This window comes from Lathamus discolor, chromosome 3 (assembly GCF_037157495.1).
Source record: "Lathamus discolor isolate bLatDis1 chromosome 3, bLatDis1.hap1, whole genome shotgun sequence".
NCBI classification, from domain to species: domain Eukaryota; kingdom Metazoa; phylum Chordata; class Aves; order Psittaciformes; family Psittacidae; genus Lathamus; species Lathamus discolor.
Genome location: NC_088886.1, coordinates 49,570,795 through 49,597,267, shown reverse-complemented (window position 1 = coordinate 49,597,267; position 26,473 = coordinate 49,570,795). Strand labels below are relative to the sequence as shown.

Sequence of the window (26,473 nt, the reverse complement as noted above, 5' to 3'; positions counted from 1 at the left end):
GGGGGGGGGGCCGGGGGAGGGGGGGGGGGGGGCGCCGTGGGCAGAGGCGGCCCCGCCCGGCGCGCGGCACGCGGGCGCCGCAAACGTCTTTCGCGCGAAAACGCCGCGCATGCGCCCCGAAGCTCTCTGCTCGCGCGCGGCCGCGGGGCGGAAGGGGGTCGCGGGCGCCGCCGCCGAGGAGGCGGGGCGTCGCCGGGGTGACAGGAAACTGGGGGAAGGAGGGGGGGGGGGACGCGCCGGCGCCTGTCGCGACATAAAGCGGGAGAAGTGGCGGCCGCTAGTGCCCGCTCGGGGGCTGAAGGTCTCTCCTTGGTGTCCCTGCCGTGGGTCGGGGTCGCGACGATGCGGCCCGTAGGCTGAGGGGAGCTGGGGGTCTGCCGGCATGGCAGAGGTGGGTAGCGGCCGCCGAGGCAGCGGCGGCCTGAGGTGGTGTTTCGGCACTGGTAAGTGTTTCGGAGCTGGAGAAGGCGAGGCTCGCACCCGGGGCTCGCAGGGACGGCGGCGAGGGAAGGGCTTGGAGGGGAAGGAGCAGCAGTCCCTCGTCAGGCTCTCTCGCAGTCGAGACGCCAGACCGTGCCATGGCCACCGCGGGGGGCTGCTGCTCGCTCTTAGTGAGCCCGCTCGCTGTCCTCTCCTGGGAGATGCGCTGCTTCCCCTCTGTGGTGGTGCGAACGTGGCAGTTGCCATCGCAACTTGTGCCATCCTCTCCGTGCAATTCCCAGCCTCCCGGTTTCACTCGGCTGTTCTCAGGAGCCCTTCTGCATACACTTCACACGCGCACCGGGTTGCTGCCTCTATGCAATTTGTCGGGAGGAGGTAAAAAGCAGTAAGCAAAATACCTCTAATTTTGATCTGTAAACCTGTAGCTGCCTTCTTGTGCTCTGTTTCAGGCTGTTGTAACATGCTGTTTATTATGTCTACTTAAGCTATTTTTGTATGCTGTAGGATGCTCTATTTAAGTGGTGTTCTCTGTTGTTTACCCCGTGCCTGCAATTGTAATATTAAAGGGTTTGTTCATATCGGGTTTTTTAGAAGTGGAAGTTTGCAGGCTCTTCTAAAATCACTTCATTCAAGTCTTGCTGCTGTAGAGGTCGTAGTTGCAGCAGGCAACAGACACGACTGAAGAAATTAGGGAAGAGGTTTTTTTCAGGGAACTGGATGCATTTGGAGCCTTTACACAGCAAGAGAATAGGTCAGTGAAAGTAAGGGAAATTAAAGGTGTTATATATAATCCTACCGAAATCGCATGTGGCAGGTTTAGCAGATTAGCAGAAATACGGATTGGTTTTTGGGGTAGCAAAATATCAGGAACATGCTTACAATTTCTGGGGCTTAAGTGCAAGGTTTATATTTGAATTCTGTGAAGAGTGTGCTGGCTCTTCCCTTAGGCAGTGCTATCAGACACGACTCGATTAACTTCGAAGACATGGGATACCAGTTTGCTGGTTTGTGCATAATGTTTGTTCTTGTGCTTAAGTGCTAAAAACTCTTTTCGTGTAATTTCTTTTTCATTTTCTTCAATACCTTTTTTTTAGTCATTAAATTTTAATAAAGATTTGAGTTTATTTGCATAATTCTTAATAAAAGTTAAATGGTCAAACCATCTGGCTTAAAAGATAAAGGGTGTCTGATTTTCCAGTGTGTACCTTATCGAATACTTACAAAGTCAGACAGAAATGTAGGCTGTTTCAGTGAAATCAACATTTAATTGTCTGCTGTGCACCTTACATTGCCTTTTCTTCCCCCTCCATTCACATTGTGTTCCACTAATTAGTAGATCCCTTGACACGTGCAGTTGCCTGAGCTATCAAGCACTGAAGAATCTCCAGGAAGGGTTAAGGTGGCTTGATGGAGAGGGTGCTTAAACGGGAGTTTAGGGTATTTTCCTGCATTCGGTAGGGATCCGAAAAAAAGAAGTACTGCATGGAAGTTCTTGGTGAATGTGGCACAAGTTCAGTCTATTACATGGGCTTATAAGGATGGAGCTGGTTTTTTGTATGTGTAATATTCAGGGCAACTTGTTAGTCTGTAGATGTCCTACAGGGATTGCTTACAGCCCTCTGGTAGTCTAAACTGGTCGGGATTTGGGGTACTTTCCACAGAGGAGGCAAAGGAGCATCCCTGTGAGGCATGTCTTTGAGAACACAGGAATAGCTGGCTGCTGATTTTCGACTTCATCTGCCACGGTTGCAAACCTTGTGGTAACATTTCAGTCATCTGACTGATTCTGACTGATCTGGCAGAAGATGAGGGTATTTTTCTGTGAGCTCACTGAAAATTAGCAGTTAGAATCACCAGTCACACCTCAAAGCCTTAACTCCTTCAGACACTGCTAACAGGAAAGCTTAGCCTCCCACCCCCCAGTCAAGTGGTGTGTAATCACCTATTTCTACCTTGCTAATCAGCACATTTATAATGATTGGGGTAGGGAAGCGGGAGAGTATTGGGTTTTTTTGTCTGGGGTGTTTTGTTTTGGGTTTTGTGGGGGATTTTTTGTTTGTTTGTTTCAGTTAAATCATGGTGTGTATTCTGGTCATGATTTGTGACGCTTAGTGTGAATTCATTGTGATTATTTTTTCCCCCATGGGAAAATGGGGCTCCTGCTTTGGCAGTCAGTGTTTTCCATTAGCTTGTAATTTGAATGGGTTTCCCAGGTTGTAGTTTTAATTGGGAGTGCTTGCTTTATGAACTAACATGAGTATTTGCATAGTGCTTAACCTTCAGCCTTGCATTAAACTCGATTCAAAGACAAATTATATTTTTGACAGAAAATCAGAAATTTATATTTCCAGATATGAAGAAAAATAAAGACTTCATGTGATCTCCACAAAAGGCACTAGCAGAAAGAGAAGTAGCAAATTTTCTGTGTAGGCTCTGCTGATTTCTGTTGATTGTAAACTTGTGGCTGGGACAAATAGAATGGATTTGAGATATGCATTAATCTTGGTCTCCGTTGAAATTCTCACTGGTTAAGAAAAACAAGGTCACCAAAGAGCACAAATAAATGTACTGTGCAAGACTTGGTTTAATATCTGTCATTATCTCAGTATTTAATAGAGAAAATTAAATTTTGCTTTAAGCACTCTGTTATATTTCTTGTTCTGTTCTCATCTCCTACCTTTCTCATTTCCCCTGTGCTTGCCCTTCAGCCTTCCAGCCCTTCCAACTGTTAGAATTCCTAGTGCTGGAAAGGAATACAGGAAATACTGTGTCTGTATAGGACAGCCATTTTGAGCTGCGTGCTCATGATCTATTGTTTTCCTCCAGAGAGATCTCTGAATACATTACACAGGCCCAGTGCTGCATTTTGTCTCTTTTATACCATTTTCTATATTTGTTGGAAGAAAATGTAATCTAAACTTTGGAAGCAAAACCAAAAAAAATCACCGTTGTATGCTAATGGTAAAAAATGAGGGTTCTGTTTTCATGAGCCAGTAGTTGCAGTGTGTACTCAGGTGTTTGTTGGTCAAATGATTGCATTTACACAGGCTGGATCCACTATCAGTGTAATATTAATGCCTGTTGTGCGCACTTCATCTTCTTTTTCTCCCACTTAATTTTATTTCTGATCCAAATATTGTGCCTTTAATCAAGATCTTATTTGTAAGATGTGAGGCCAGCAAGGCAGAATTGTGAATTTATAGCACAATGAAACAGCTCAGAGAGGAAAAGTTGTGCTTGTGAAAATCACTGCCTTCCTGGACTCATTCCGTGCATTTTGCATTTGCACATTAAGAGAATCTGAAATTAACAATTTATCGTCACATAAAGTGCAAGTAGCAGGTGAGACTGAGGTAGATTTTCCATTAATGTTTGAACTGCTTGCTAGTGCAGCAGTTTACCCAGCTCTTACACTCTGTTTACTTTCCTTGGCATTTCAGCTGTTTCTTCTCAAGTTTCTTGCGGTATTTAAACTGCAGTGTTTAATGGGTGCTGTGGAGTACTCCTCCACTGTTCAGCAGCACACTGGGTATGCTTTGGTTTTTTTCAGCTGAGCTCTGCTGAAAATGCATTGGCAGCAGAAACATGAACAGGAGGACTAGCACAAGGCCTCCTGCAACACAAGGACCTCTCTTGTCCTCAGACCCTCAGTGGGATATCAGAGCTGGGAGCGAGCTTAGTCAGCGAAAGGCAAGAGGAAGGTGGTGCCTTGGGATCCCTTGCTTGCTTGTGCAGGTCTAAACTGGTGCTGACTGCCACCTTGCCCGCCCCTCTCCCCGTTCAAAGTCCCTACCAGGGATTTGCTCTGTCTGCAAGAAGTAGGCTACATCTTAGCTTGGGTGTAGCACTGGGTTCAATAAACACTCAGCCCCTCAGAGGGAGAATGTCCCATTCTTACGTAAATTATTTTTGCCAGGAGACAGGCAGTGCTTGGCTGTCGCACAGGGAGAAAATCCACATCCGCAGGTGGTGGAGCGAATGCGAAGGCTGAACCTGGCCACAATATTTTTAGAAGTATTTCTGTGATGAGCTGCTGCACCCACTTCTGCGTTGCCTTTTGAACTGTGGTCTCCCCAACAAACAGCCGTTGTGCCGTTCAGCCCAATTCTCTACTTGGCTATGGTCTTGCACCTTCAGGACCCACCTGCTCTGCTGCTTCCATAGTCCCTGTGGAAAAGGGCTGCAGAGAGGTCCATACCCATGGTCTGCTGATATCACAGGGGCCAAACTGCTGCTGCCTGCAGGGCTGGGCTCAGCTTATGGGGATGGATGGCTGGAGCAGGAGGATGGGTCTTCCTGGGGGTCCTCTGCTCTGCAGTGCCAGTGGGGCAGGCATGGGATGGTGAATTTGCTTGTTGTTAAGCCTGTAGGACCATTACAGTTACAAAACCACCACTTGTTCTTTGGATTGGTTCCATCAATAACTCTGAGAGATGGCTGTGGAGTGGTTTTGGCAAGACAACACTGATTGCTTTTTCTCCATCTAAAGTTCTTGGGGTTTTGTGGTGGGGTGTTTTCCATAATGATGCATCAGGGTTGACAGTTCCCAAGAAGTATGGCCTCAAAGGCATGCTAGTGCTTCTCAAATTTGCAAGTTTGAAAACCAAGCAGAATGTTTCATGCCTCTTTCAGGTATTACTTTTTGTGTTGAGATGTTTGTAACCTTTCCTATTTGATATCTGAGAGCGTCTGTTGTTTCTGTTTAGACACCCACACAAAGATGTAGATGACCAAGAGGTGTTTTCCCCTCCTGGCTTGGGATTAAATTTCTCAGTCACAGGTAAGGTCTTTGTGTATTTATTTGCTGGGGCAAATAGAAGGCAGGGAAGGTTCCATTTCTCCTGCTGGCACTTCATTTGGAAGGGCTCTTTGTGCAGATGGTGGAGGGTGCTGGGAAAACCAAGTGATCCCAGTGACATCCCTGTGCCTGAATTAAACTGACCTGCTGCTGTCACACGGGCCTTGGGACAGTGATGGCATGCTCAGGGGAGAGCTGGAGGGAATTAAGGCTGCAGGTGGGCTCTCTGTGGGCAGGCTGCCTGTGCCTGCAACAGCAAAGACCAAATGGTGTTTGTGCTAGTGAAGTGATGGCGTTACTCCCTTGCTTGTTTTGAGAGGCTGTTGCTGTTCTGACACATACAGCAGCATTTGTGTTGCTGCCTGTGCCACAGTGGTGTGCACAAACCACAGGCACTGCTTGTGTAGAATGAAATGGACCTCCAGTAAGAGGCAGATCTTGTGGCTGTGTTTTTTAAATGTCTGCCACAGCGTCCTGGTTCTGGCTGGGATAGAGTTAATTTTCTTCCAGTAGCTGGTGCAGTGCTGTGTTTTGGCTTTTGTCTGAGAACAGCACTGATAACACACCAGTGTTTTAGTTGTTGCTAAGTAGCGCTTGCTCTGATCAAGGACTTTCCAGTCTCATGCTCTGCCAGTGAAGAGGGGCACAAGAAGCTGGGAGGGAGCAGACAGGACACCTGACCCAAACTCGCCAGAGGGGTATTCCATACCACAGAACCTCATGCCCAGTATATAAAGGGGGGAGGGGGGGAATTATCCAGAAAGGGCAGATCACTGATTAGGTCAGGCTGGGTGTCTGTCAGGGTGGTGAGCGCTTGTATTGTGCATCACTTGTGTTGTTTTTTTGGGTTGTGTTCCCCACCACCACCTTGGTTTTATATTCTCTCCCTTTGTTATTTCCTGTATCATTAATAGTAGTTTTATATTGTACTTCAGTTACTGGACTGTGCTTGTCTCAACCTGTGGGGTTTACATTCTTTCGACTCTCCTCCACATCCTCCCCAGGGGGGGCAAGGGGAAGTGAGTGAATGGCTGCATGACGCTGAGTTGCTGGCTGGGTTTAAACCAGGACACACAGGAAGGTCTGGCTGGCAGTTTGGGTCAGCACTTCTAAATTTTCCCCCTTTAAAAAAATAAATCAGATTTGAAGAACAAATCTGTTGCAAAATCTATCACTGAAAATGAAAGGATGTGAAAAGAGAAAGGAACTTTTAACACTGTCAAAGAAGCACTGTTCAAAACTGTGTTGTTTACTCATACAGTAGCTATGCTGCCTTGCTCAGGGATACTCCCTATTTCCCTGTGTGCTTTCTGTCAGTTTAGGAACAAGGCAATCATCTGCTGCCAAATTTCTTCCATAATCTTGTAACATTAGCAAGCAATTAACAATAATTCATAATTACAGGGTATATACTGTCCAGAAAGCTTTACAAGGGAACCTTCTTATTAGAATAAGTATATACTAGAGTGCATTATATGTAGTATACATAATGAGAATATATATGATTTAAAGTAATGACTAAAGTGAAGTGCCGTGGTTGACTTTGGAAAAGCAAAACCAAGAATAATCTAGTAGTACTGACTTGGCTGATAAAAATAGCTTGTAAACACTAATGACATTTGCATACTAATGAATCCCTTGGTATTCATTACATAAAAATAACAGTGCATCTCCTTTTCTTAAGGCCAGGAAATTTCTCTAAGGAAATGGATTCGTCATCCCAAAAATGCCCAGTCAAAAAGCGAGTGAAAATTCATCCCAACACAGTAACAGTGAAATATACTTCTCATTATCCCCAGCCAGGAGAAGAGGGATATGAGGATGTTAATGAAGATACTGGAGTATTTATGGAGGATAATCCTAAGAAAAGACTATTGAATGATGGGAAAAAGAGAGAAAGGACTTTTTTCGGTACAATAGACACCAAACTTCAGCCAGCACAACTGCCAAAACCCAATGAGATGGGGCAATCCCAGCATTTTCCTGAAGGAAATATACTGCAGTCGAGGAAAATGTGGGTAGTCCTTTTTGGATCTGCTGTGGCTCACGGATGTGTGGCTCTAATTACAAGATTAATTTCTGATCGTTCCAAAGTGCCATCCCTAGAGTTAATTTTCATCCGCTCAGTCTTGCAAGTGCTGTCCGTCACTGTTGTGTGTTACTACCATGAACCTCCCTTTGGCCCAAAAGGCTACAGACTCCGGCTCTTCTTCTATGGGGTCTGCAATGTTATCTCTATTACCTGTGCTTATACCTCCTTCTCCATAGTTCCCCCCAGCAATGGGACCATTATGTGGAGGGCTACCACTACAGTGTTCAGTGCCATTTTGGCTTTTTTACTCATAGATGAAGGAATGGCATACATAGACCTTATTACTGTATTTGGCAGCGTGTTTGGCGTTTGTCTGGTCATGATACCCAATATTGTTAAGGAGGAAAACTCTTTGCTAAGCACCTGGAAGGAAGCTTTTGGCTATACCATGACTGTTATGGCAGGCTTGACCACTGCTCTCTCCATGATAGTCTATAGGTCAATCAAAGACAACATCAGCATGTGGACAGCTCTGTTCACCTTTAGTTGGACAGGAACGGTGTGGGGAGCATCTACCATGTTCTTACTTCAAGAGCCAATCGTCCCACTGGATGGAGAAACCTGGAGCTATCTCCTTGCCATCTGCCTGTGCTCCACAGCAGCCTTCCTGGGGGTCTACTATGCCCTGAGCAAGTTCCACCCTGCTTTGGTCAGCACCGTACAGCACCTGGAGATAGTCATTGCCATGGTTCTGCAACTTGTCGTGTTGCGGATCTTCCCGGGTGCTTATGATCTTGTCGGGGGAGCTGTTATTTTGGTTAGTGTCTTCTTCCTTGCGTGTTACAAACTGTCCTGGAAGAATTTAGGAAGGCAAGATTATCAGGAGATTGTGGATTCTTCCATTAAATGAACTGTGGTTTTGTCTTCTGAATCTGACTATATGACCACATGGAAGTTAGTTATTTCAGCTTTAGTGTTCTAGGGTCCTCTCTCTGTTGTTTAAATTCACACCTGGTGTAGCAATGTTGGTGTTCCCAGACTTCCATGGCGGGTGAATTTGTTCTAGCACATACCACCTCTAGCGTTCTGTCATGTGAGGAAAGACTGTTTGTCCCCAGCATGAAGAGTGCATGTGCAGGGAGTGCCGGCCAAGCCTTGGGCAGGTTCCTCCTCGCCTTCCCTGGATAAGGCAATACAGACAGAGGGATTCACTAGTGACTCTCATTCCTGTGCAATGTGGTAGTAGGCAAATGAATAGTAAAGCCATTAAAATGGTCAACCAGCATACTCGTCTCCTCTGTAACACTACTTCTGCTTTGGCTGTAATGCTCAAAGTGATGCTGATATGTCTGTGGTTAAAATCTGCATTTCCTGTGTATAAAGAATCAGTCAGTAAAGCTTTTTGTGCTTTGTGGTTAAATTTCTATCTGAGTCAATGCAGGAAGCCCAGATCTCCTGTAGGGTTAAAAAGCCCCAAAAACTGGATCTCCAGTTGTGCCACGGCTGTGAAAGAAAGGTTCCCCAAGAGCTCTAAGGTCTATGGTATATCAAAGATCCACGCCTGAAGCAGAGCAATATTCTTTCTATGGAATCACTTTTTCTAAAAGAGGTGTTGACAATTATGCAAGGAAAAAAAAGGAAAGAGGAGAAGGCATTTGAGATTGAGGTGTGAACAGCAGTGGTAACAGGGGCAGTTAGAAATTAGATTTAGAAAAAGGCCCAGGATTTTATGGTTCCAAATAGTATTCCTGGCTGTGCTGATGTATGGCTAGTGAAGATCAGTGTTTAAAAACCTGTGTTTGGGCTCCAGGACCAGCAGGCACCTGCCTGTTGAAGCAGACTGTGCCTCTATTCTGGGACATGTGCATTTTCTGAGGGGAAAGGTACTGCTCCAATGACCCCAACCAGTCCAGCTTCCCCCATGGAAAATACATTTTACTTTGTAAAAAGCCACAGCAACAGCAAACACTTTTATTCCTATGAATATCCAGGGAGAACAGATTCCCCAGCATCAGCCCATCAGCAATGCTCCTGATCTGTGCTATGTGGAGGATAGTTATGTCCTCTGTCAGTGATGAGAGCAATCTCCTGGGTCACACACTTCCTCAGAGATGGTGCTGGCACAGTTACAGCTGCCCCAACATGTCTCCTTCAGGATCACATGGAGCTGGTGACAGAAGTTCTGCCTACTGTAGGAAGGACAGGAGGGAGGGGAACAGGTAACGCAATGCAGTGCTGGGAAAGCCACGCCAAACACTTTCCCAGCCAAAAACCCCCTTGGTAGCTGAGGGCCCTGGCAGTTCCCAGCCTGGAATCTTGCTGTTCTATAAACTCTTCATTTCCCTCAGAGGCAGATGGCCTTTCCTCCTCTGAGCGATAAGACAGCAGGAAAGCTTCCCTTGTGGAAAGCAACCAGGGCAAAGGCTCCATCTCCTACGGCCTCCACACTTGTAATGCCTTGGATGCAGTTGAGCTTTGGGACTCCATCATGCCGACATGCACACATGCATGCAGGCAGCTGGGTATGTCCTGGCACGTGAGAAGCATTTGATAGTGAAACTCCCCAGATGCCCGCACCATGCAGTGTGACAGTCCTGCCCAAGCTCTTGCCGAGCTGCCCCAGCACAGCTCCCTGCTGCCTCCACTCTCTGCTCAAGCTGCACGTGCTGCAAAGCCTTGCCAGCCCTGCTGTGACCCCTGTGAGTGCAAGCTAAGCAGCCCTAAGAGCACATGGCTGCCAAAACGGGTAATCCCACTTCTTCCTCCTGCCACCTCCTCTGTGTCTGATCCACAGTCACAAGCTGCAGGCTGGGTCACTTCAACTTAGGGACCAAGTACAAAAGTAATCCTGCCAAACCCTGAGCCCAAACTGATAAGAGCAGCCAGGAGTCGATCAGACACAACCGCATCCCAAGAACCTGCCTGATGGCCAGGGAGCAAGCAATTCCCAAGCTCTACGGGGCTTGGTCCTGGTCCAGCTGCGCCACAGCCTGTACGAGATCCTGCACAACCAGGTCCACGTCGGCCCGGGTGGTGTCCCGCCCCACACTCAGCCGCAAGGCGTTCTGTGCCACATCGTAGGGGATCCCGCAGCTGAGCAGAATCAAGGAGGGCCTGAAACACAGGCATGGGGGAAGTCAGGTTTAACTTGAAGGTGAAGGAAGCACATGTCATCACCAGAAAGCTTCATCAAGCCCTAAGAAAGAGCACATCTGTAGGCAAATCTATCCCCTGCACAGCGCCCTGCTCCCTTTCCAAAGGCATCTGCTCCTACTGGGCTTGTTACCCTATGGAGGATTTAGCTCTTCCCCTTCAAGGAAGGGCCTCTTGCATGCCTGCATGGGCTAGGAGTGCTGCCATTTCTAGAGGGAATTACTCTAGACCAGGCCAGTCGCCTGCTGTCCCCACACACGCACAAAAGAACCCACTGGAGGCAAATTTGGGCTTGAGCAGGTGAGCCAAGCACACAGAGACATAAGGCAGGCCCTTTTCTGGCAGTACCAGCTGCTTAAGAGTACTGCCAAGCTCAGCTGCACCACCAAAGCCAGGAAGGGCAAAGTCCTCCCAAGCAACAGTCAAGTGTTCCATCTATGCCTCCTGAAATAACCTCCTTCAGTGCCTTTCAGCCCCTCTGGAAAGCTCTGCACCCTCTTTGTTCCAGGTGACCATGCCCACAGCAAACCAAAGTCCCTTTCCCTGTCCTATTTCCCTCCCTCCCACCCACACTGCTCTAGGAAGACACCCTCAGCCTGGCCAAGCCAGCTGCTTACCTATCCCCTTTCTCAGAGTGGCAGGCAGCCCCAACACTGGCGAGAAGCATCTTACAGCAGGACAGCACCCTTCGCCCTGCAGCACACACAAGCACAAGTCTCCCATCACCCAGACTCTCTCCGAGGGCCACTGCCTGCTTCATCTCTCTGCCAAAGCCCTGGCTGAGCACTCGCTAGTTTCTAGCCACAGGGTGCTGTGCAGGGCAGGTGCTTGGCTCCATGGGCACCATCATGGGGCAGTGGTAGGGTAAGAGCTACCTCGAAGGCTTGGGCCCAGGATGGAGAAGTTAGAGGTGTTGCAAAGTCGCTTGGAGCCTGTAAAGTGGCTGTTGAGATGGATCCTCTGCTTCCCAAAGGAGGCCTGGAGAAATCAGAGGATTGTGAACCACTCTAGGTTTGTGAGCAGCTCTGTCCTGATGTGGGTCCAGGCCCCACACTCTGCAGGCTGAGACCCAGGAGGGAAGAGACAAACAGGAACAAGGTCTGCCCACCTCCAGCTTGGCCTCCAGGTAATCCCGAACATCCCGCATATGAGCCTCGTAGGTCTCCCAGTTCTTGCTCACCAACTCTGCAGCCTGAGGAGAGAAAACCCAGACACGTTCCATCCGCAACCTCCCAACACCTCTATATGTGCACAGGCCCCTGGGATGTGAGTCCAGCCTGGTAACTGCCAGATTCCCTGCATCCCTCAACAGCTTCTTGGTGCCTTGCACCATGTGAGCTCCGTGACTGCCCACTGCCAGGGCTGCAAAGCCTGCAGCAAGTGCTCCGAAGCACCTCGTTTGGCACCAGAAAGCCCCATCCTCCTGCACCACAGGTTTGTCAGTTCTAGTGACCAGGGAGCACAGATGGCCGTCTCCATGCTAGAAATGCCAGAGAGCACCCCCAGAGGACTGCTCACCCATGAACATCACTGACTCACCTTGCCGAGGCCGGCAATCATTGGGGTGTTCTCAGTGCTGGAAGCGAAGAGGGAGCAGTGAGTTATTTCTCCAGACAGAAACCCAACCTCAGGGCACAGCTGTTTCCCTTATTGCTGATACGGGGTCCTGGACCCTTCTCTGTTGTGGTTAGGAGGGCCCCCACATCAGGATCCCACAGCTCCCACGCAGAGACCCATCTGCCTGTGCTGGGCTGCCCACCCAAGTGCTGGCAAGTGACACAGCTGCCAGCTCAGCTCGCACTAAGTAGCTGTGCATGGTTTGGCATGGCCTAGCTCTCCAGGCCATCACTCAGCCACCTTACCCTGGCCGGAAACTCCTCTCCTGTCCCCCTCCGAAGAGCATGGGGTGTAGCGGGGTGGTGGTGCCAGGGCCACGCACGTACAGTGCGCCAATCCGCGGGCCATAGAACTGTGGGGAGAAAGAGCCATGATGACGGTGGGGTATTAAGCTCTGGGGGGCTGCCAAAGTCTCCTTGGCACCCAACAGAGATGTCTTGGAGAGCAAAGAGTGGCTGGGGCACGTGAACAGTGCCATACCTTGTGTCCCACAATGGTGAGGTAGTCCACCCCCAGCTCCTGCACGTCCACACGCCCCTTGCCAATCATCTGTGCTGCATCTGTGTGCACCAGGATCCTGGGCAGCCCCTCTGCCACTCTCCGCTGATTGAGGGCATGGACACGCTGGCTCAGCTCCATGACAGGCTGGTAGGAGGGAAAAGGGGCTGCATCCCAAGGACTGTCTGCTCCCCCTTACTGAGCACCTTCTCATGAGGTTTCCCTACCCCACCCTACTTGCTGCCCACAGACTCACCATGATGACCCCAGTCTCATTATTAGCCAACATGATGGTAACCAGGCAGGTGGTCGGCCGGATGGCAGCGAGGACATCATCCACCTCAGCCCGCCCGCTTCTCTGCGACACAGGCACAAAAGTGGCTTCTGCAAGCCAAGAAACAAGCTCTGAGGTTTGCTGGGAATCCCGACAATGACCAGGGCTGCCTGCACCCCACTAAGTGGTAGGGCAGGAGAACTGTGCAGGCAGCTGGTGCACAGGCAGAGAGCATGGTGGTTCTCAGGATGCCAACAGGGCAATGCACCCAGCTTAAGGAAAGGGGTCACTATGTGGGAACTCGGTGCCCTTTGGGAGGAGAAAGAGGAACATCATGGAGCAAGCAGGTCCCTGTTAGGAACATCATGGAGCAAGCAGGTCCCTGTTCTCCAGCAGAGGAAAGCCTCCGTTGGGGGCCAGATCTGCAGCCAGGTGCCCCCAGCCTGCCCCTCTGCTGCTCACCTGCCAAGCCCTCCTTCACCAGCTGCTCCAGTGGCAGTCGGACCGAGTCATGCTCCACGCTGGATGTGACAATGTGTGGTGTCCCCCAGCTGTCCCCCGGTGTGGCCTGGCTGTCGTGGAAGTGCCTGCAGGCGGTGTGGATCACCATGTTGTTTGCCTGAAGGCAGAGAGGAAAACAAAATCCTGTAGGGAACACAGCGCCCTTTGAACCCACCCTCCCCATCACCGCTTGCAAGGAGGTGGCAGGCAGGGGAAGCATGGGGGTTGCTCCCACCTCCGTGCCCCCCGAGGTGAAGACGATGTCCTCTGGCCGGCCTCCCACCATCCTCGCCACGCTCTCCCGGGCACTGCCAATATGCTCCTTCGCCTTCCTCCCTGCAGGACGAGACATGGCAGCTCTGCCATGAGCTCCCCTGGCCACGGGGCAGCCGACAACCAACGCGGCAGCTCCCCGGGTCCCTACCTGCGGGGTAAGAGCTGCTGGGGTTGCCCCAGGCCTGGCTCATGGCATCCCGCACGGCTTGGACCACCTCGGGGGCCGGGGGGGTGGTGGCGTTGTAGTCCAGGTAGATCCTCCTGTGGGGTGGACAGGCAAGAGGTGAGGGGGTGCGAGGGGCCGGGCAGGAGGGCCGGGCCGGGGCAGGGCCTCACCCCTCCGGCTCCTCGCACCTAGCCTCAGCCGGCTCCATCCCGGCGCCCATCGCCGCCGCCACAGCACGCACACAGGGGCGCGCAGCTGCTCTGCCCGCCCACCACCGCGGCACCACCAATCAGCTCCCTCCTTCCCGTTCCATGGCCACAGAGCTCGCGAATCAGCTTCCCTCTTTACCCCCTTCCCTGCAGCCATGACGCCCGCCCGCCAATCCACTCCCAGCTGCCTGCGAGTTGGGCCAATCAGCTCCCGTTGTCCTCGCTGCCCGCACTGCGCCCGCCCATTGGCAGGGGGACTCCGGGCGCGCTGGGCTCCTATTGGCCTCCGGCAAGCTCTTTGCCACCCGCCAGGCCAATGGCGGGCGCGCTTCCGGCGCGCACCGTCGCCCCGCGGGAGGCGGATGTTCCGGGCGCGGGCGGGCGGCGCCGAGGCGCTGCCCCTCTTCAAGATGGCGGCGGCTCCCTCGGCCCGTTCCCCCCGCTTCTTCCTGCGCAGGCTCCGCAGACCCCCCTCCAAGATGGCGGTGAGCCCCGGGGAGGGGAGGGGCTGGGCCGGGCTGGGGGCAGGGCGCGCCAGGCTCCGCCGACCCCCGCCCGGGGCCCGTGGTCCGTAGGAGGCCTCAGGCGGGTCGGGCCCGCGGCGCCCGGGGCTCTCCCGGCAGCGCGCCGTGACTCAGCGCTGCGGGGGGCCGCGGCGTGGGGAGCAGCCATGGCCCCGCTCCCCCGTGGTGGTCCCGGGCGCTCTCCCGCTCTCCTGAGCTGCCGGCTGAAGGGGGCCGAGGCGGCCGGCGGGCTTGCGACGGTCCCGCTGTCCTCGGCGGGCCTGGGCCGCGTGCCTCCCCGGGTCCCCTCGGCCGTGGCGGCGGCAGCGGGCGGAGGGGGCCGAGGTGCTGCCGAGGAGCCGCGGGCTGCGGTGCCGCTCGCCTCGGCTCCCCTCGCCGGTTGCGCGGCCGGGAAAAGTGCCAGTCATGCTGCGGGGCAGGCCGGGCCTAGGCAGGGCCGCGGCGGGCGTCGATGAGTAATCCTCAGCCGTGGCCTCTGTGCTGCGGGCGGTGGCTCGGTCGGGGGCAGGGAGGGCACCGGGAGGGCGAGCCGGTGTTTAGCGGCCGCTCCCAGCGAGGGGACGCGGGGAAGCGAGCTCGCCTGTTGACTGCTTTAGGCAGCCTCGTACCGGCGCAGGGGAAGCCGCGGAGAGGTGCGGCCGGTGTCCAGACGTGCCCGTCCTTGCATGCCGGCGCTGGAGTCCGGTGCCCTAAGCGGTCTTGATTGACTGTAATTGACAATACGAAGTCCAAAACCCCATTAAAAACTAATTAACATAAACAAACACACTGTATTAGGCTTTAAGAAGGCACAGAGGAGAGAGAGAGTCTCAACGTGCAGATGTTTAGATGGGCTGGGCTAGCAACAGCCGTCCAACAGCAACTGAGTATACCATAAACTCCCAGATCTTATTGGTCTGAGTGGTTTCTCATCTGTTTATTTATATTAATAGCAGGAAAAAAAATAAAAGAGCTTCATTTGACATGCTTCTTTCCCCCCCACACCTTCTTCTTCCAGATTGTGTCATAACTACAATATAAACGAGCAGTGATGGAATCACTGGATACAGAGGTGAGAGCACGGAAGACTCTGGGGACTGTTGAATATGTAGAGTCTTCAGGTTTCAGCCAGGGAGTACTGCCAACTAAGAAGGATGTGGTTCAGAACATGCTGTATTTGCTGCAGCCCAAAAGAGCTGGCCAGGCCCAGCGGTCCAAAGAGGATGCAGCCCAGTTGCTTGCAGAGCACCTGCAGGAGCACTGGTTGGTTTGCAACTTGCACACCATCGCGACGCAAAACATAAAGAAACTTATCCTCAAAATGTACGAGGAGTTTACCCGATTGTATCAGACCAGGAAGCAAAGGCAGAACCAGGCTTTTACTGAGAGAGCAGACAGATTCAACGAGAGTTCGGAGAAGCTCTTTGACGTGTTTTGCACAGACACGCAGACAAGAAATAAACTGGAGGAGTGCAGTGGGATAAAAATGACTAGCATCGAGTGGAAATTCCTTGAAGATCAAAGAAGCGAGAGAAAAATGTACTATGAAGATTTCACAGACAAGCAAGAATTGAAGATGATGGACAGAAGACAAAAGATACAGTGTCTGGAGCACTTCAGAAAACTCGCCAGGGAGGAGAAGGAAGGAAACAAAGCGAAGGAAATGAAATACAAAAGTGATGAGCAATCAGATGAAGGCACGAGTGTGGATGAATCCTACCCGGCTGAGGAGGAGAATGGTGGGGCCCCAGCTTTTTCGCTGCGGGGCAGGAGGAAGCGCCTGTGCACCACGACTCCTGAAAGCACTGCCATGCCACTGGAGTGCCAGCATATAAGAATGAGCATCAGGAAGGTTAGGCCTGGTTTCTACGAGACTGTGGAGAAGGTCAAAAACTGCTAGTGCATGCCGCGGTCGGCAGGCAGAGCTGCTGGAGTATGAAGTGGTGATGCACACGTTAGGCAAGTTTGAAATCCCACCATCAATTGGAAGTGATTGTTGTAGATCCCCAAGCCAGAGCTCAGGAACATCCTGCTTCCAGGGAAAAGCACTGGGATGACAGCAACAGCAACAAGGACTAAAACACGTGAATTTGGAAGGATAAGTAGCCAGCAGCTTATGATGCGAAGGCTCAATCGTAGCAGATGATCTAAGGTTGCGTAGCATATAAGCCTCTTCTTCCAAGGTCCTGTCTACACCAGTGGGTTTTTGGAAGTCTCTCACCATTTCTGGGCCAGTGGTGACCTAACAGTATGAAACAGGACTCGGATTTGCTGCAGGGAAATAACTTGGACTTGTTGCTAACAGGAAGTGTATGTGCTGAAAAGCCCTAACGCATTCTGGTTTCAGTGGAAGTGAAAGGTGCTTGGCCCCTTTCAGCAGAATTTGGGGTTGCTGTGAGGAAGGAAGGTGATTTTCAGCTTGTATCACCTAGTCCCGGAGAGGAACCCTGCTGTTTTGCAAAGGGATTGCTCTCTTCCTCGAGGAGGGGAGGAAGAGAAAGATCAGGAGACATTTGAGTGCTTTGGCTGTAAAAGCATTGGTGATTCTGAATGTTTTGTTCTAGATTCTATTTTAATGATGTTTCCTTGATCAGGATAAACCTTCCCATAATTGGATGAGTTATAACATGAAGTCCCTAATCTAGGATCTAAGGTGTGAATCCTAAATGAAGTGGTAATGCTTTATCTTGGGGGAGAGTGGGGGGCTATATATAGGGAGAAGGATGCAAATTGCTTTATTTAGTTTGAAGATGAATAGAATTTTATAAATTGTTATCCTGCTTCATAGGGTACAGGAAAGAAAAAGCCTTTCCCAAGTGTGGAGAGCTGTGGTATTTACAGCAAAAGGCACCTGAGCCTGGGCTTGCTTTTCCACCCCTGAGGTCTGTGCAGGCCAGCAAGGGAGAAATAGTAGTTTTCCACCCAGAGTTTGTTTGAACAAAGTATAATCCTCTTGTCCACCTACACCCTGAGCAGTGATGTGTCTGTGGTCTCGGATGCCCCCAGTACAAGGGTATCTGCTGTTTTTAGTTAGAGTTGCCGTACTGGTTTTTAAAGATGAGAGACTTGAACTTTCAGTGAAACGCAGTGCTGGAGATCTCTCTGGTGAGATTCCCAAGCCTTGCCAGAGTACACTGAAATCTAAAAACCCCAAGTCTCTATTTGTCCACAGAAGTTCTCTGGTAAGAAGAGTGCAAACTTGCCTGGTTTTCAAATTTACCTTTCAGTGTGAATGTTGGTTTCCCCACTCCAGTATCTCAGCTTTTCCCCATTTCTTTTCTTCTCCGTCCCGCACATCATTTTACTGACATTAACCCGTGCTGTTTCATTCTTTGGCTTTTGCTCCTTTTAACAATAAATGCATGTACGAATAATTTTGACAGTTCCTTTACTTTTGATGAATCAGTTCTTGGACTGCTTTGAAGTCCTATGCCAAAGGAGGAATGAAACACAAAGCAGCTGCTGGTCCAATTGGGACACGGCAGAGCGAGCAAGCACAAGAGGCGGCGGCAGCCCTGGCCTCACTGCTCAGGCCGGCTCCGATGTACCTCTGATCCATCCCTCCGCCCAAGGACGGATCCGTCCGGCTCTGAGCCATGCATCGGCTTCCCAGTGACCTTGCTCATTAGTCATTACCGGGATCCTTATTCCGTATCTCTGAGAAGTTCTTCACGGTAAGTTGCTCCAAAATACGTAGTAAACTCAGTGTATTCCGCATCACCCGTAGTGTGTCGTTACAGTTTTAATAGCACGCACCCACGTTCTGCAGCACCCTTCAGCCTCTGCTGCTTGAGCGTTTGCAGCCCTCCCTCTCCTCCTCTCTCTGACGTGCTTCACTGACTTCCCCGTGCAGCTTATGTCACGTTTGAACTATTTGCCTTCCAGCCCTGAGGTGCTGGACTTGAGCCTCTCACTGGGCTTTTACACCAGCAGCTCTGTTTCAGCAGGGAATATAGCCAAGCTCGGACCTCGCCGAAGTAGATGTTTTTTAACATAACTGCTGTAAACCCCCCTTTGTATTACAAATATAGCTGACAGTATAAATGCTTGTGTGTAAAGCAAATCCACCAGGGTTGACTCGAGTATGGAACACAGCTGTGTAGCGTTTTATGATTTTTCAGGGATTCAGGGAATTTAAGGTTGTCGAATCTGACTTCCTGTTTGCCACAGGGAATTACATTTCATCCAGAAGCCCCAAGCTCAGCCTGCTAGTTTCAGTTGAAGTGACGTGTGTTACAGAAAGTTGAGCTGAAAACGTCAAAAGTCTGCAGTCTTCCTCAGTTATTAGTGCTGTGTCACCTTTGCTGTTTTAAAGAAGTCCAACCATCCTCTAGGCTGTGATTCTTTCCATGAGATCCTGTACAGGCTGAGCAGTGTTCATTGCATTTAAATTGTTTTTATTTTAAACTGGGTTTGACTGTGGATAGAGCCAAAGCCTGGCTCTGTTTCTGCTGCAACAGGGGAGGGAAATTTCTAAATGATGTATTCTGATTACTTCTTCTTTGGGACCATGGTGCCTTTTTAATCAGGACAGTAAATCTTGTCCCAGGATTCTGTACTTTTGTACGTTGACGGTTGTTGACTTTCCTTTTTTTGGTGTGTCCCAAATAAATTAATATAACATACCTCTGGGCTTCTGTTTCTTCTTTCTAAAGGGAGAGAAAAGAGGAAACTGAAGCTAAAATAAACCACCTCTACTCCGGCTCTCCCTCCCAGGCTCTTGCAGGAGCTGCAGCTGGACCCACTCTCAGCCAGACTGCATGGGGCAGCAGGAGGGAAACTGCTAGAAATGGGAGTCTAGGATTTGAGGCCTGCCTAGAGCCCTTTTGTACCAACAGTGCTGGAGCCTGGAGCAGCCAAAGGTAAGGGTGGAGGGATAAAACCTCTGAGCATAGTGGCAGCGTTTCACCCAGTGTGCTTGAGGCATGGAGAGATGGGTATCGGAGACAAGGGGAGCGAGGGGGCCTGCCTTCCTGGCATGAACCCAGGGGAGGATTCCCCACTTCTGCCCATTCTCTCCTGTCTGGTTCAGGGACCTGTTGTATGAGATGAGCACCGAGCAAGTGGTGTCCAAGAGACCAAAGGTTTGCACCATGAGACCTTGACCGGGAAAGGAAATGGGAAAGAAAGACATGCTGGAAAGGGCCCGTTTGCTTCAACAGCTTTTCGCAGGAGGAGGGAATCAGTGTGCATTCCAGGGCTATGTATGTTTTTGCTGGGCACTGAGTTGCTGATTTAACTGGGTGTGGAGAAACACCTTCAACTTTCACAGATTTCAGCTCAGATTGAGCTGACCTAGCTTGAACCTTCTGATTTCTGCAAGGGGAGCAACAGAATAGCTGAAACCATGGCCAGGCTCTTCTGTGCTCCAGCCTTAGGCCCTCGCAGCTAGGCAGGGCTCATGCCAGCCCCAGGAAGGGCTTTACGCCCGTCTGCAGGTAAAAGCTGACTTTTCATGGCCCTTACAAGTACCTTCCAGCTGCCAAGGTCTGCTCTAAGCAAGGACATGTAGAAATACCCACCTGAATATACCAGTATGTACATGCCTCTTAATGTGGCACCTGGCAGCTGCTGCTCTGCCTCCTGTGCAGCATTTCAGAAAGGGGAAGGAACACAATAACCCAAAATGCAAATCACTGCATGCTGAGCAGTCTTTATGTGGAAAACAATCTGTCTGTGATTCAGAGCACAGAAACAGTCAAAAGGCTGGAATTTAACCCAAGTCTGAGCCCAGTGCTGCGGGCTCATGGCTCACAGCTGCATTGGGCAGTGCCTGACCTTGAAGGAGCTGCCCTAACTGCCAGTGGGTGGACCTGGGGAGGGGACAACCATTGGCTGCCCTGTGGCAAGCACCAGGGTCTTGTCCTAGAGGCACCAGGCAGCTTTTACACAGGGTCATGGTGACACGTTTTGGCCCTGCAGGTGGAATGCTGGGGAAAATGGTTTTCCTGGGAAGAGTGGAGCAGACTTGTGAGAATGTGTCAGTGATGGGCTTGTTCTCTGTGCCTCTGGGTGGGCTGCAGGGAGCTTCAGATCCCATTTCTCCTGACTCCCGTGTTTTGGGAGGTAAAGGGGTGCATCAGGCAGTGGCAAAGCCATCCTCACCACAGCAGAACTGGGAACTAAAATTCCTGTGTGGGGCATGGGAACCTAGAAGGTCACCTGCCTGACCCCAATCCTATTTCTCCCAGTGCCCCTGTGGGAAGAGTCACCCCAAATGCTGATAGGAGCTCTGGGGTGGATGTTTCCATGGGTAGGCACATTAATTTATTAAGCAGATGTGTATGAGGGTATTTTCTGCTCTCACAAAAGATGTTGTCTTGTTATTCTTCCCAAGTTTCTGAACAGCAGCCGCTTCCTTCTGGCACAGCTTTGGAGCCAGCGGATACCCCAGTTGGGGATTGGGATAGGAGCTTTGGAGCTTTCTCTTTCCTGGATACATGCTAACAAAGCAGCCAGTCCCACAGGCTTTTCTATGCCCGGTGCTCCCAAGGAGCCAGTTTGCACCAGTTCCAAGGTTTTTACAGTTGTGCATATCCAGTGAAATCACTTTATTGCCCAATTTCCGGGAATAGGTGTTTAGGAGCTGCAAGCAGTGCCTGCCCAGGTAATCCCTGGCCTTGTTTGTGGCACTGGCAGACTGCAAGGCAGCAATGCCACACTTCAAGTGAGCTGTTTGCTTGTTCAGCATTCCTGATTGTACCTCATCACACGTTTGGTGTCAGTGCTTTCCCATCGGTGGTTTGCAGGCAGCCAGGGCAAATATTCCCATTTTCCCCTGCTGTCAGGGCATTGCTTCCCACGTGCTCTGGGGCCGAGTTTCTGGATGAGAGAAGCAGGTCCTGCGGAAAGTCCAGAATTTTTGGGGCAATGCCTGCCCAGCCACAGGGAAAAGAGAGGCAGGAGTCCCTGTGCCAGCACATCACGGACCTGCTCTCCCTGGCCACCCAGGGGTGGTCATTGCAGTGTTGGCTGTCCTTCATGCTAACACCACTCTTAATGCCCTGACTTGGGGGGCAGCCTGACCCCAAATCCCAGTGCTGGGGGTGCAGCGGTGCCATGGGGGCAAGCCCAACCATGCCAACGGTGAGCTGGTGTCGAGAGGAACAATCTCAGGTTACATGGCCTCATACAGAAATGAGTGGGTCTGCGGCAGCCTGATAAGGTTTCCACTGTTGATGGCCAGGGTATATTAAAGGGGAGTGTTGGGGCAGGCTCCTCATCCCCGGCAGCATCCCCGCAGCATGGCAGGGCCGGGCGGAGAGGGGGACCTCCGGCGCCTGCTGAAGCTGCACCGCACCGAGATTGCCATGGCAGTGGATGACATCTTCCCGCTGCTGCACGGCTTGGCTGACCACGATGTTGTCCCCGAGCACATCTTCAAGGTGAGGCTGCAGGGTGGGAGAGGATGGCCACGCCGTGGGGCTGGCTGATGACACCGACAGGCTGTGATGGCACCGGTAGGAGACGCTGAGCCGGACGGAGCGGGAGGGGTCCCACCGTGCCTTCCATGCACTGCTCACCTGGCTGCTGGGCCAAGATGCTGCTGCCATCCGGGACTTCTGGGAAGTGCTCTTCAAGGACTACAACCTGGAGCGGTACACACGGCTCCGGCCCCTCCGCGGTGCCTTCCCCAGAGGTAGCGGGAGGGCATCCCCTGGCTCCCTTCCCAGCTCTGCTGGCGGACAGGGGTGACACCCAGGCCCGCTTGTGCCTATCCCCTTCACAGAGGTGGAGCTGGGGCGGCAGCACCGCGGCAGGCGTCTCTCCCCCAGCCCCATAGTACCGCACAGACCCCAAGGCAAGAGGAGAGCCCCTGAGGAGCGGGATGGAGCCCAAGCCGTGCAGCCCTCCCCACGGCACGCTGCCAGCCCTGGTATGGAGACGCACAGTGGGATGGAGCTGTGCTGGGGGGATCCCTGAGGTGCAGTGTTCCCTGATGCCCACCCTCGCAACCCTGCAGGGCCCCTGGTGAAGGTGAGGACTGTGAAGAAGCCAGAGGGTGTGGATGCCCCTCGTGCCCCTCGTGGCGGTGGTGAGTGCCTAACCCCGATCGGGCAGTGTCTGCCTGGGCACTGTTTGCCTGCAGTTGATGCCTGCTCCACTAAGCCAAGCCCTGCCTGCAGCCCTCCAGGCAGTGGCCACCTCTGTGCAGAGAGCAGTGGCTGTGGCAAGCAGTGAGGTGCCTGTCACTCAAGGGGCCATCGAGGGCATCCTCATCAAACACACACTGGAGCCAGGTAGGACCAGCTAACATCGCACCCAGTTTAGCCCCCCAAATCCAGGAGGAGGGGTGGGAGTAAGGGCGCTGCTGTTGGCCTCTTGCAGGCAGCTCCAAGGCGGGCAGCAAAGCTGGGGATGAGCTGTATGCCACAGCCACCTGTGAGGAGCCGGGTGCCAGGAGCAGAAGCCGCAGCCTGAGGCCCCCTGCCCGGCCCAAGGCATCCCAAAGTGTACAGACACACACCCCCCCCCACCTGCTTTCACCCCCCACTTCTGCAGCTGCCCAAGGCTGTGGCACGGGTTCTCCCTGCCTGGCGGCATGACCATGGCCTGGGGGTGTCCCCCATGCCAGGCTGTCCCAGCAGCTCCCCCAGACCCCTTGCTTGTCTTGCCTGCAGAGTGGGGAGCCCCGAATGCACCCCCAGGACCAGCTGCTGACACCCGCTGTGCCCAGCCAGGACCCTGTGCCACACCAGGTGAGCCCCTGTGCATCCCTGAGAGGCACTGGGTGAAACAGGGACCATTGGAGTGTCCCTTGCATGTCCGTTTGCTCGGCTGAGCCCAGGCAGCCCGGGCCTTTGCTGCCAGCTGTCACAAGGCTACAACTCCCCAGGAACAGGCAGTTCCAGCCCTGACTGGAGTTGGTGCGTTCGGTGCAGGGTGGGTGATGCAAGGGGAAAGGGTGATGGGGATGACAGGCTCTGGGTTCTGTGGCCACCATGAGCCCCAGCACCGCTGCAGCCTGCTGGCTGGTGGTGACCCCCTTCCCGCTCCCCTGGGGCAGGAGAACGAGGACGAGTGTGCGGTGTGCGGTGATGGCGGTGAGCTCATCTGCTGCGATGGCTGCCCCAGGGCCTTCCACCTCGCCTGCCTCGTGCCCCCGCTGCCCCGCGTCCCCAGGTGAGCCCCAGGGTGCCATCAGGACCCCGGTGCCCCCCCGCTGTCCCTCACTGCGTGGCTCCGGCTGTGCAGTGGGACATGGCAGTGTGGCTCCTGTGTGGCGACTGCGGCTGAGTCAAGAGGGCTGCAGGAGGCGAATGCAGCTGTGGAGAGAACCCCGGACACGCTGGGGGAGGAGGCATGTGGACCCCAGGGCAGCGGAGGGGATGGCAGTGTCTGCAGCCGCTGCTTCGCCCAGATCCCTGCACCCCGACACTGCTCTGCACCCAGCAGGGACCCCAGGTGAGGCTCCTGTCACCGTCCCCCACATCCTAGCCTTAAATCCGCCCATGGCTGGGAAGGGGGAGGCTACGCTGATGGTCTCTGTCACCCCTCGTGGTTGTAGGAGGCTGCTGCTATGCCCGTCCTGCATGACCACCCCAGACACAGGCAGGCTGGAGAGCACCACAGTGGTCAGCAACCACCCACTACAGGCAGCAAAGGTTGGTACCACCAGCAACCAGTCCCATGGAGGGAAACGGGCTGGGTGAGGCAGCAGTGGTGGGTACAAGGGGAATGATAAGGCTGAGGAATGTTAGCTCAGGCTGGGTGAGGGCCTGGCTGAGCGTTGCTGGAGGCAAGTTAGTGAATGGGAGAACTGGCTATCCTTGATTTGGAGAAGGCTGAGGTTCTCAATGACTTCTTTGTCTCAGTCTTCACTGGCAAGAGCTCTAGCCACACTGCTCAAGTCCTGTGAGGTGGGGCAGTGCCAACCTTATGAAGTTTAACCATGGCAAGTGCAAGGTCCTACACCTGGGTCAGAGCAATCCCAGGCACAGCTACAGATTGGGCAAAGAAGAGATTCAGAGCAGCCCTGCAGAGAAGGACTTGGGGGTGCTGGTCGATGAGAAAATGAACATGAGCCGGCTTCAGTGTGCGCTCGCAGCCCAGAAAGCCAACCATATCCTGGCCTGCATCAAAAGGAGCATGACCAGCAGGTCGAAGGAGGTGATCCTGCCCCTCTGCTCTTGTGAGACCTCACCTGGAGTATTGTGTGCAGTTCTGGTGTCCTCAACATAAAAAGGACATGGAACTGCTGGAACAAGTCCAGAGGAGGGCCACGAGGATGATCAGGGGACTGGAGCACCTCTCGCATGAAGACAGGCTGAGAAAGTTGGGGCTGTTCAGGCTGGAGAAGAGAAGGCTGCGTGGAGACTTCATAGCAGCCTTCCAGTATCTGAAGGGGGCCTATAGGGATGCTGGGGAGGGACTCTTCGTCAGGGACTGTAGTGACAGGACAAGGGGTAACGGGTTCAGACTTAAACAGGGGAAGTTTAAATTGGATATAAGGAGGAAGTTCTTTCCTGTTAGGGTGGTGAGGCACTGGAATGGGTTGCCCAGGGAGGTTGTGAATGCTCCATCCCTGGTGGTGTTCAAGGCCAGGTTGGATGAAGCCTTGGGTGACATGGTCTAGGCTGAGGCACCCCTGCCCATGGCAGGGGGGTTGGAACTAGGTGATCTTACAGTCCTTTCAAACCCAAACCATTCTGTGAAGCTGTACTGGGGAGGGAGGTGAGGGGGTTAGGGGGCTAGAGACATGGGGCATGATACGAGGCTGCACCAGGTGACAGATTGAACCCAGTCAACCAGCCTTGACCCAAGGGCTGCAGACAGAGGGCAGGCAGGAAAGCTGACAAGACATGTCTCCTCCTGCAGGCAGAGGACGGCTCCCTCGGCAGTGACCCTGTGCTGAGCAGGGATGAGCTTGAAGCCCTCCTGGGTGAGGTATGGCACTCACAGACAGCAACAGGCATAGTCCATTCAGGGGACTGTGCCTCCAGTGTGACCTACAGGATGACGTTAGGCAGGGGGCGAGGTAGAGATAGCCAGGACAGAGAAGGGTGCAGGGATTGGGATGGACCTGGAGAATGACCTTGGGGCTGTCCTGCAGGGAGCCTGGGACGGGATCCTGCAGTGGGCATTCCAGAGCATGGCACGGCCCCTTGCAGACAGCCACGGGCTCTTCGCCTAGTGCCTGCTGCCCTGAAGGCAGCTCCTGCAGCACAGGCTGTGGAATGGCATTGCTGCAGGAACTGCAGAAGCATGATGGCACCCCTGAAAACAGGTAACAGCATCAGGCACTGCGACCATCGAGCCAGTGCCCCAACCACAGAGACAAGTCCAGAAATGTGGGTACACCTAACGACTCTAGGTAAAGTGTGGACAGGATAAACAAGCATCATGATCAGAGAATATATGACAAGGGAAATTTATTTTAAAACTATACAAAATATTTTAAGCTTATGTGAAAAAAAAGCCAAAAGTATTTAGAAGACTGGACAGCAGAGAAAAAGAAAAACATCAAAAATTAAATCCCACCTATCCATCATCAGCACAAAATAAAGACAAAGGCCAATCAAAGAGCAAGAAGCCACATAACCAAAGAAAAATTCCCATCCAAGTACACCATGATCTCTACCACCCCCCTACAACAGCCGCAAGGGAGCACCCCACAGACCTGACCCTATGCAACACCCCACCAGAACTGGCCCCCACTAACATCCAAATCAATAGCCATTGATTTCTGAAAAATCTGTCTTCCAATAATCTCCTGGTTCCATTCCTGATTTCAGTGCTCCCTTTTGAACCTTTTTCTTTACAACTGGATGGTTTTTCAAACCTATTCCACATTTTGCAGTTGTCCTTTTTGCTATTTGTAGCATTTTTACTGGTCCTCTGCGTTTCTTTCAAAGTGCCACTAATGCTGCTGCTCCCCAGCGACATTCTTTCAGTTTAGTCTGTGTTATTTCCCTCCCAGTGGTGGGATTACTACTTGGCCTTGTGAGCCCCCCAGCAACATGGCACGGGCGCCCCGCGCGAACCTGCCCTCCGCAATACCCCAG

The 26,473-nt window shown here is 52.4% G+C and overlaps 4 protein-coding genes across 4 annotated transcripts; 3 read left to right on the top strand and 1 right to left on the bottom strand.

The window, feature by feature from the left end:
• The first annotated feature begins 228 nt into the window (after positions 1-228).
• Positions 229-8,668, top strand: SLC35G2 (solute carrier family 35 member G2). Its single transcript, XM_065675109.1, has 3 exons — positions 229-443; positions 5,148-5,221; positions 6,924-8,668. Exon 3 carries the CDS (start codon positions 6,946-6,948, stop codon positions 8,179-8,181), a length of 1,236 nt encoding a protein of 411 aa, XP_065531181.1. The 5' UTR covers positions 229-443; positions 5,148-5,221; positions 6,924-6,945; the 3' UTR covers positions 8,182-8,668.
• Positions 8,669-9,228: 560 nt separating this feature from the next.
• Positions 9,229-14,137, bottom strand: SCLY (selenocysteine lyase). The gene is given in 14 exon segments (XM_065675110.1): positions 9,229-9,460; positions 10,194-10,385; positions 11,042-11,117; positions 11,300-11,402; positions 11,533-11,616; positions 11,964-12,000; positions 12,287-12,393; positions 12,522-12,686; positions 12,796-12,923; positions 13,276-13,432; positions 13,550-13,650; positions 13,739-13,851; positions 13,927-13,996; positions 13,999-14,137. Coding segments are annotated over 13 exon segments (1,425 nt in total). The 5' UTR covers positions 14,123-14,137; the 3' UTR covers positions 9,229-9,460; positions 10,194-10,225.
• A 165-nt stretch (positions 14,138-14,302) lies between these two features.
• On the top strand, positions 14,303-19,093 carry LOC136012175 (uncharacterized). Its single transcript, XM_065675111.1, has 2 exons — positions 14,303-14,450; positions 15,487-19,093. Exon 2 carries the CDS (start codon positions 15,520-15,522, stop codon positions 16,366-16,368), a length of 849 nt encoding a protein of 282 aa, XP_065531183.1. The 5' UTR covers positions 14,303-14,450; positions 15,487-15,519; the 3' UTR covers positions 16,369-19,093.
• Positions 19,094-21,645: 2,552 nt separating this feature from the next.
• AIRE (autoimmune regulator) lies at positions 21,646-26,168 on the top strand. Its single transcript, XM_065670416.1, has 12 exons — positions 21,646-21,853; positions 21,933-22,107; positions 22,198-22,344; positions 22,432-22,503; positions 22,595-22,708; positions 22,797-22,921; positions 23,090-23,167; positions 23,476-23,591; positions 23,664-23,873; positions 23,977-24,073; positions 25,287-25,355; positions 25,522-26,168. The coding sequence occupies exons 1-12, from the start codon at positions 21,713-21,715 to the stop codon at positions 25,600-25,602; spliced, it is 1,425 nt and encodes a 474-aa protein (XP_065526488.1). The 5' UTR covers positions 21,646-21,712; the 3' UTR covers positions 25,603-26,168.
• Positions 26,169-26,473: the final 305 nt, after the last annotated feature.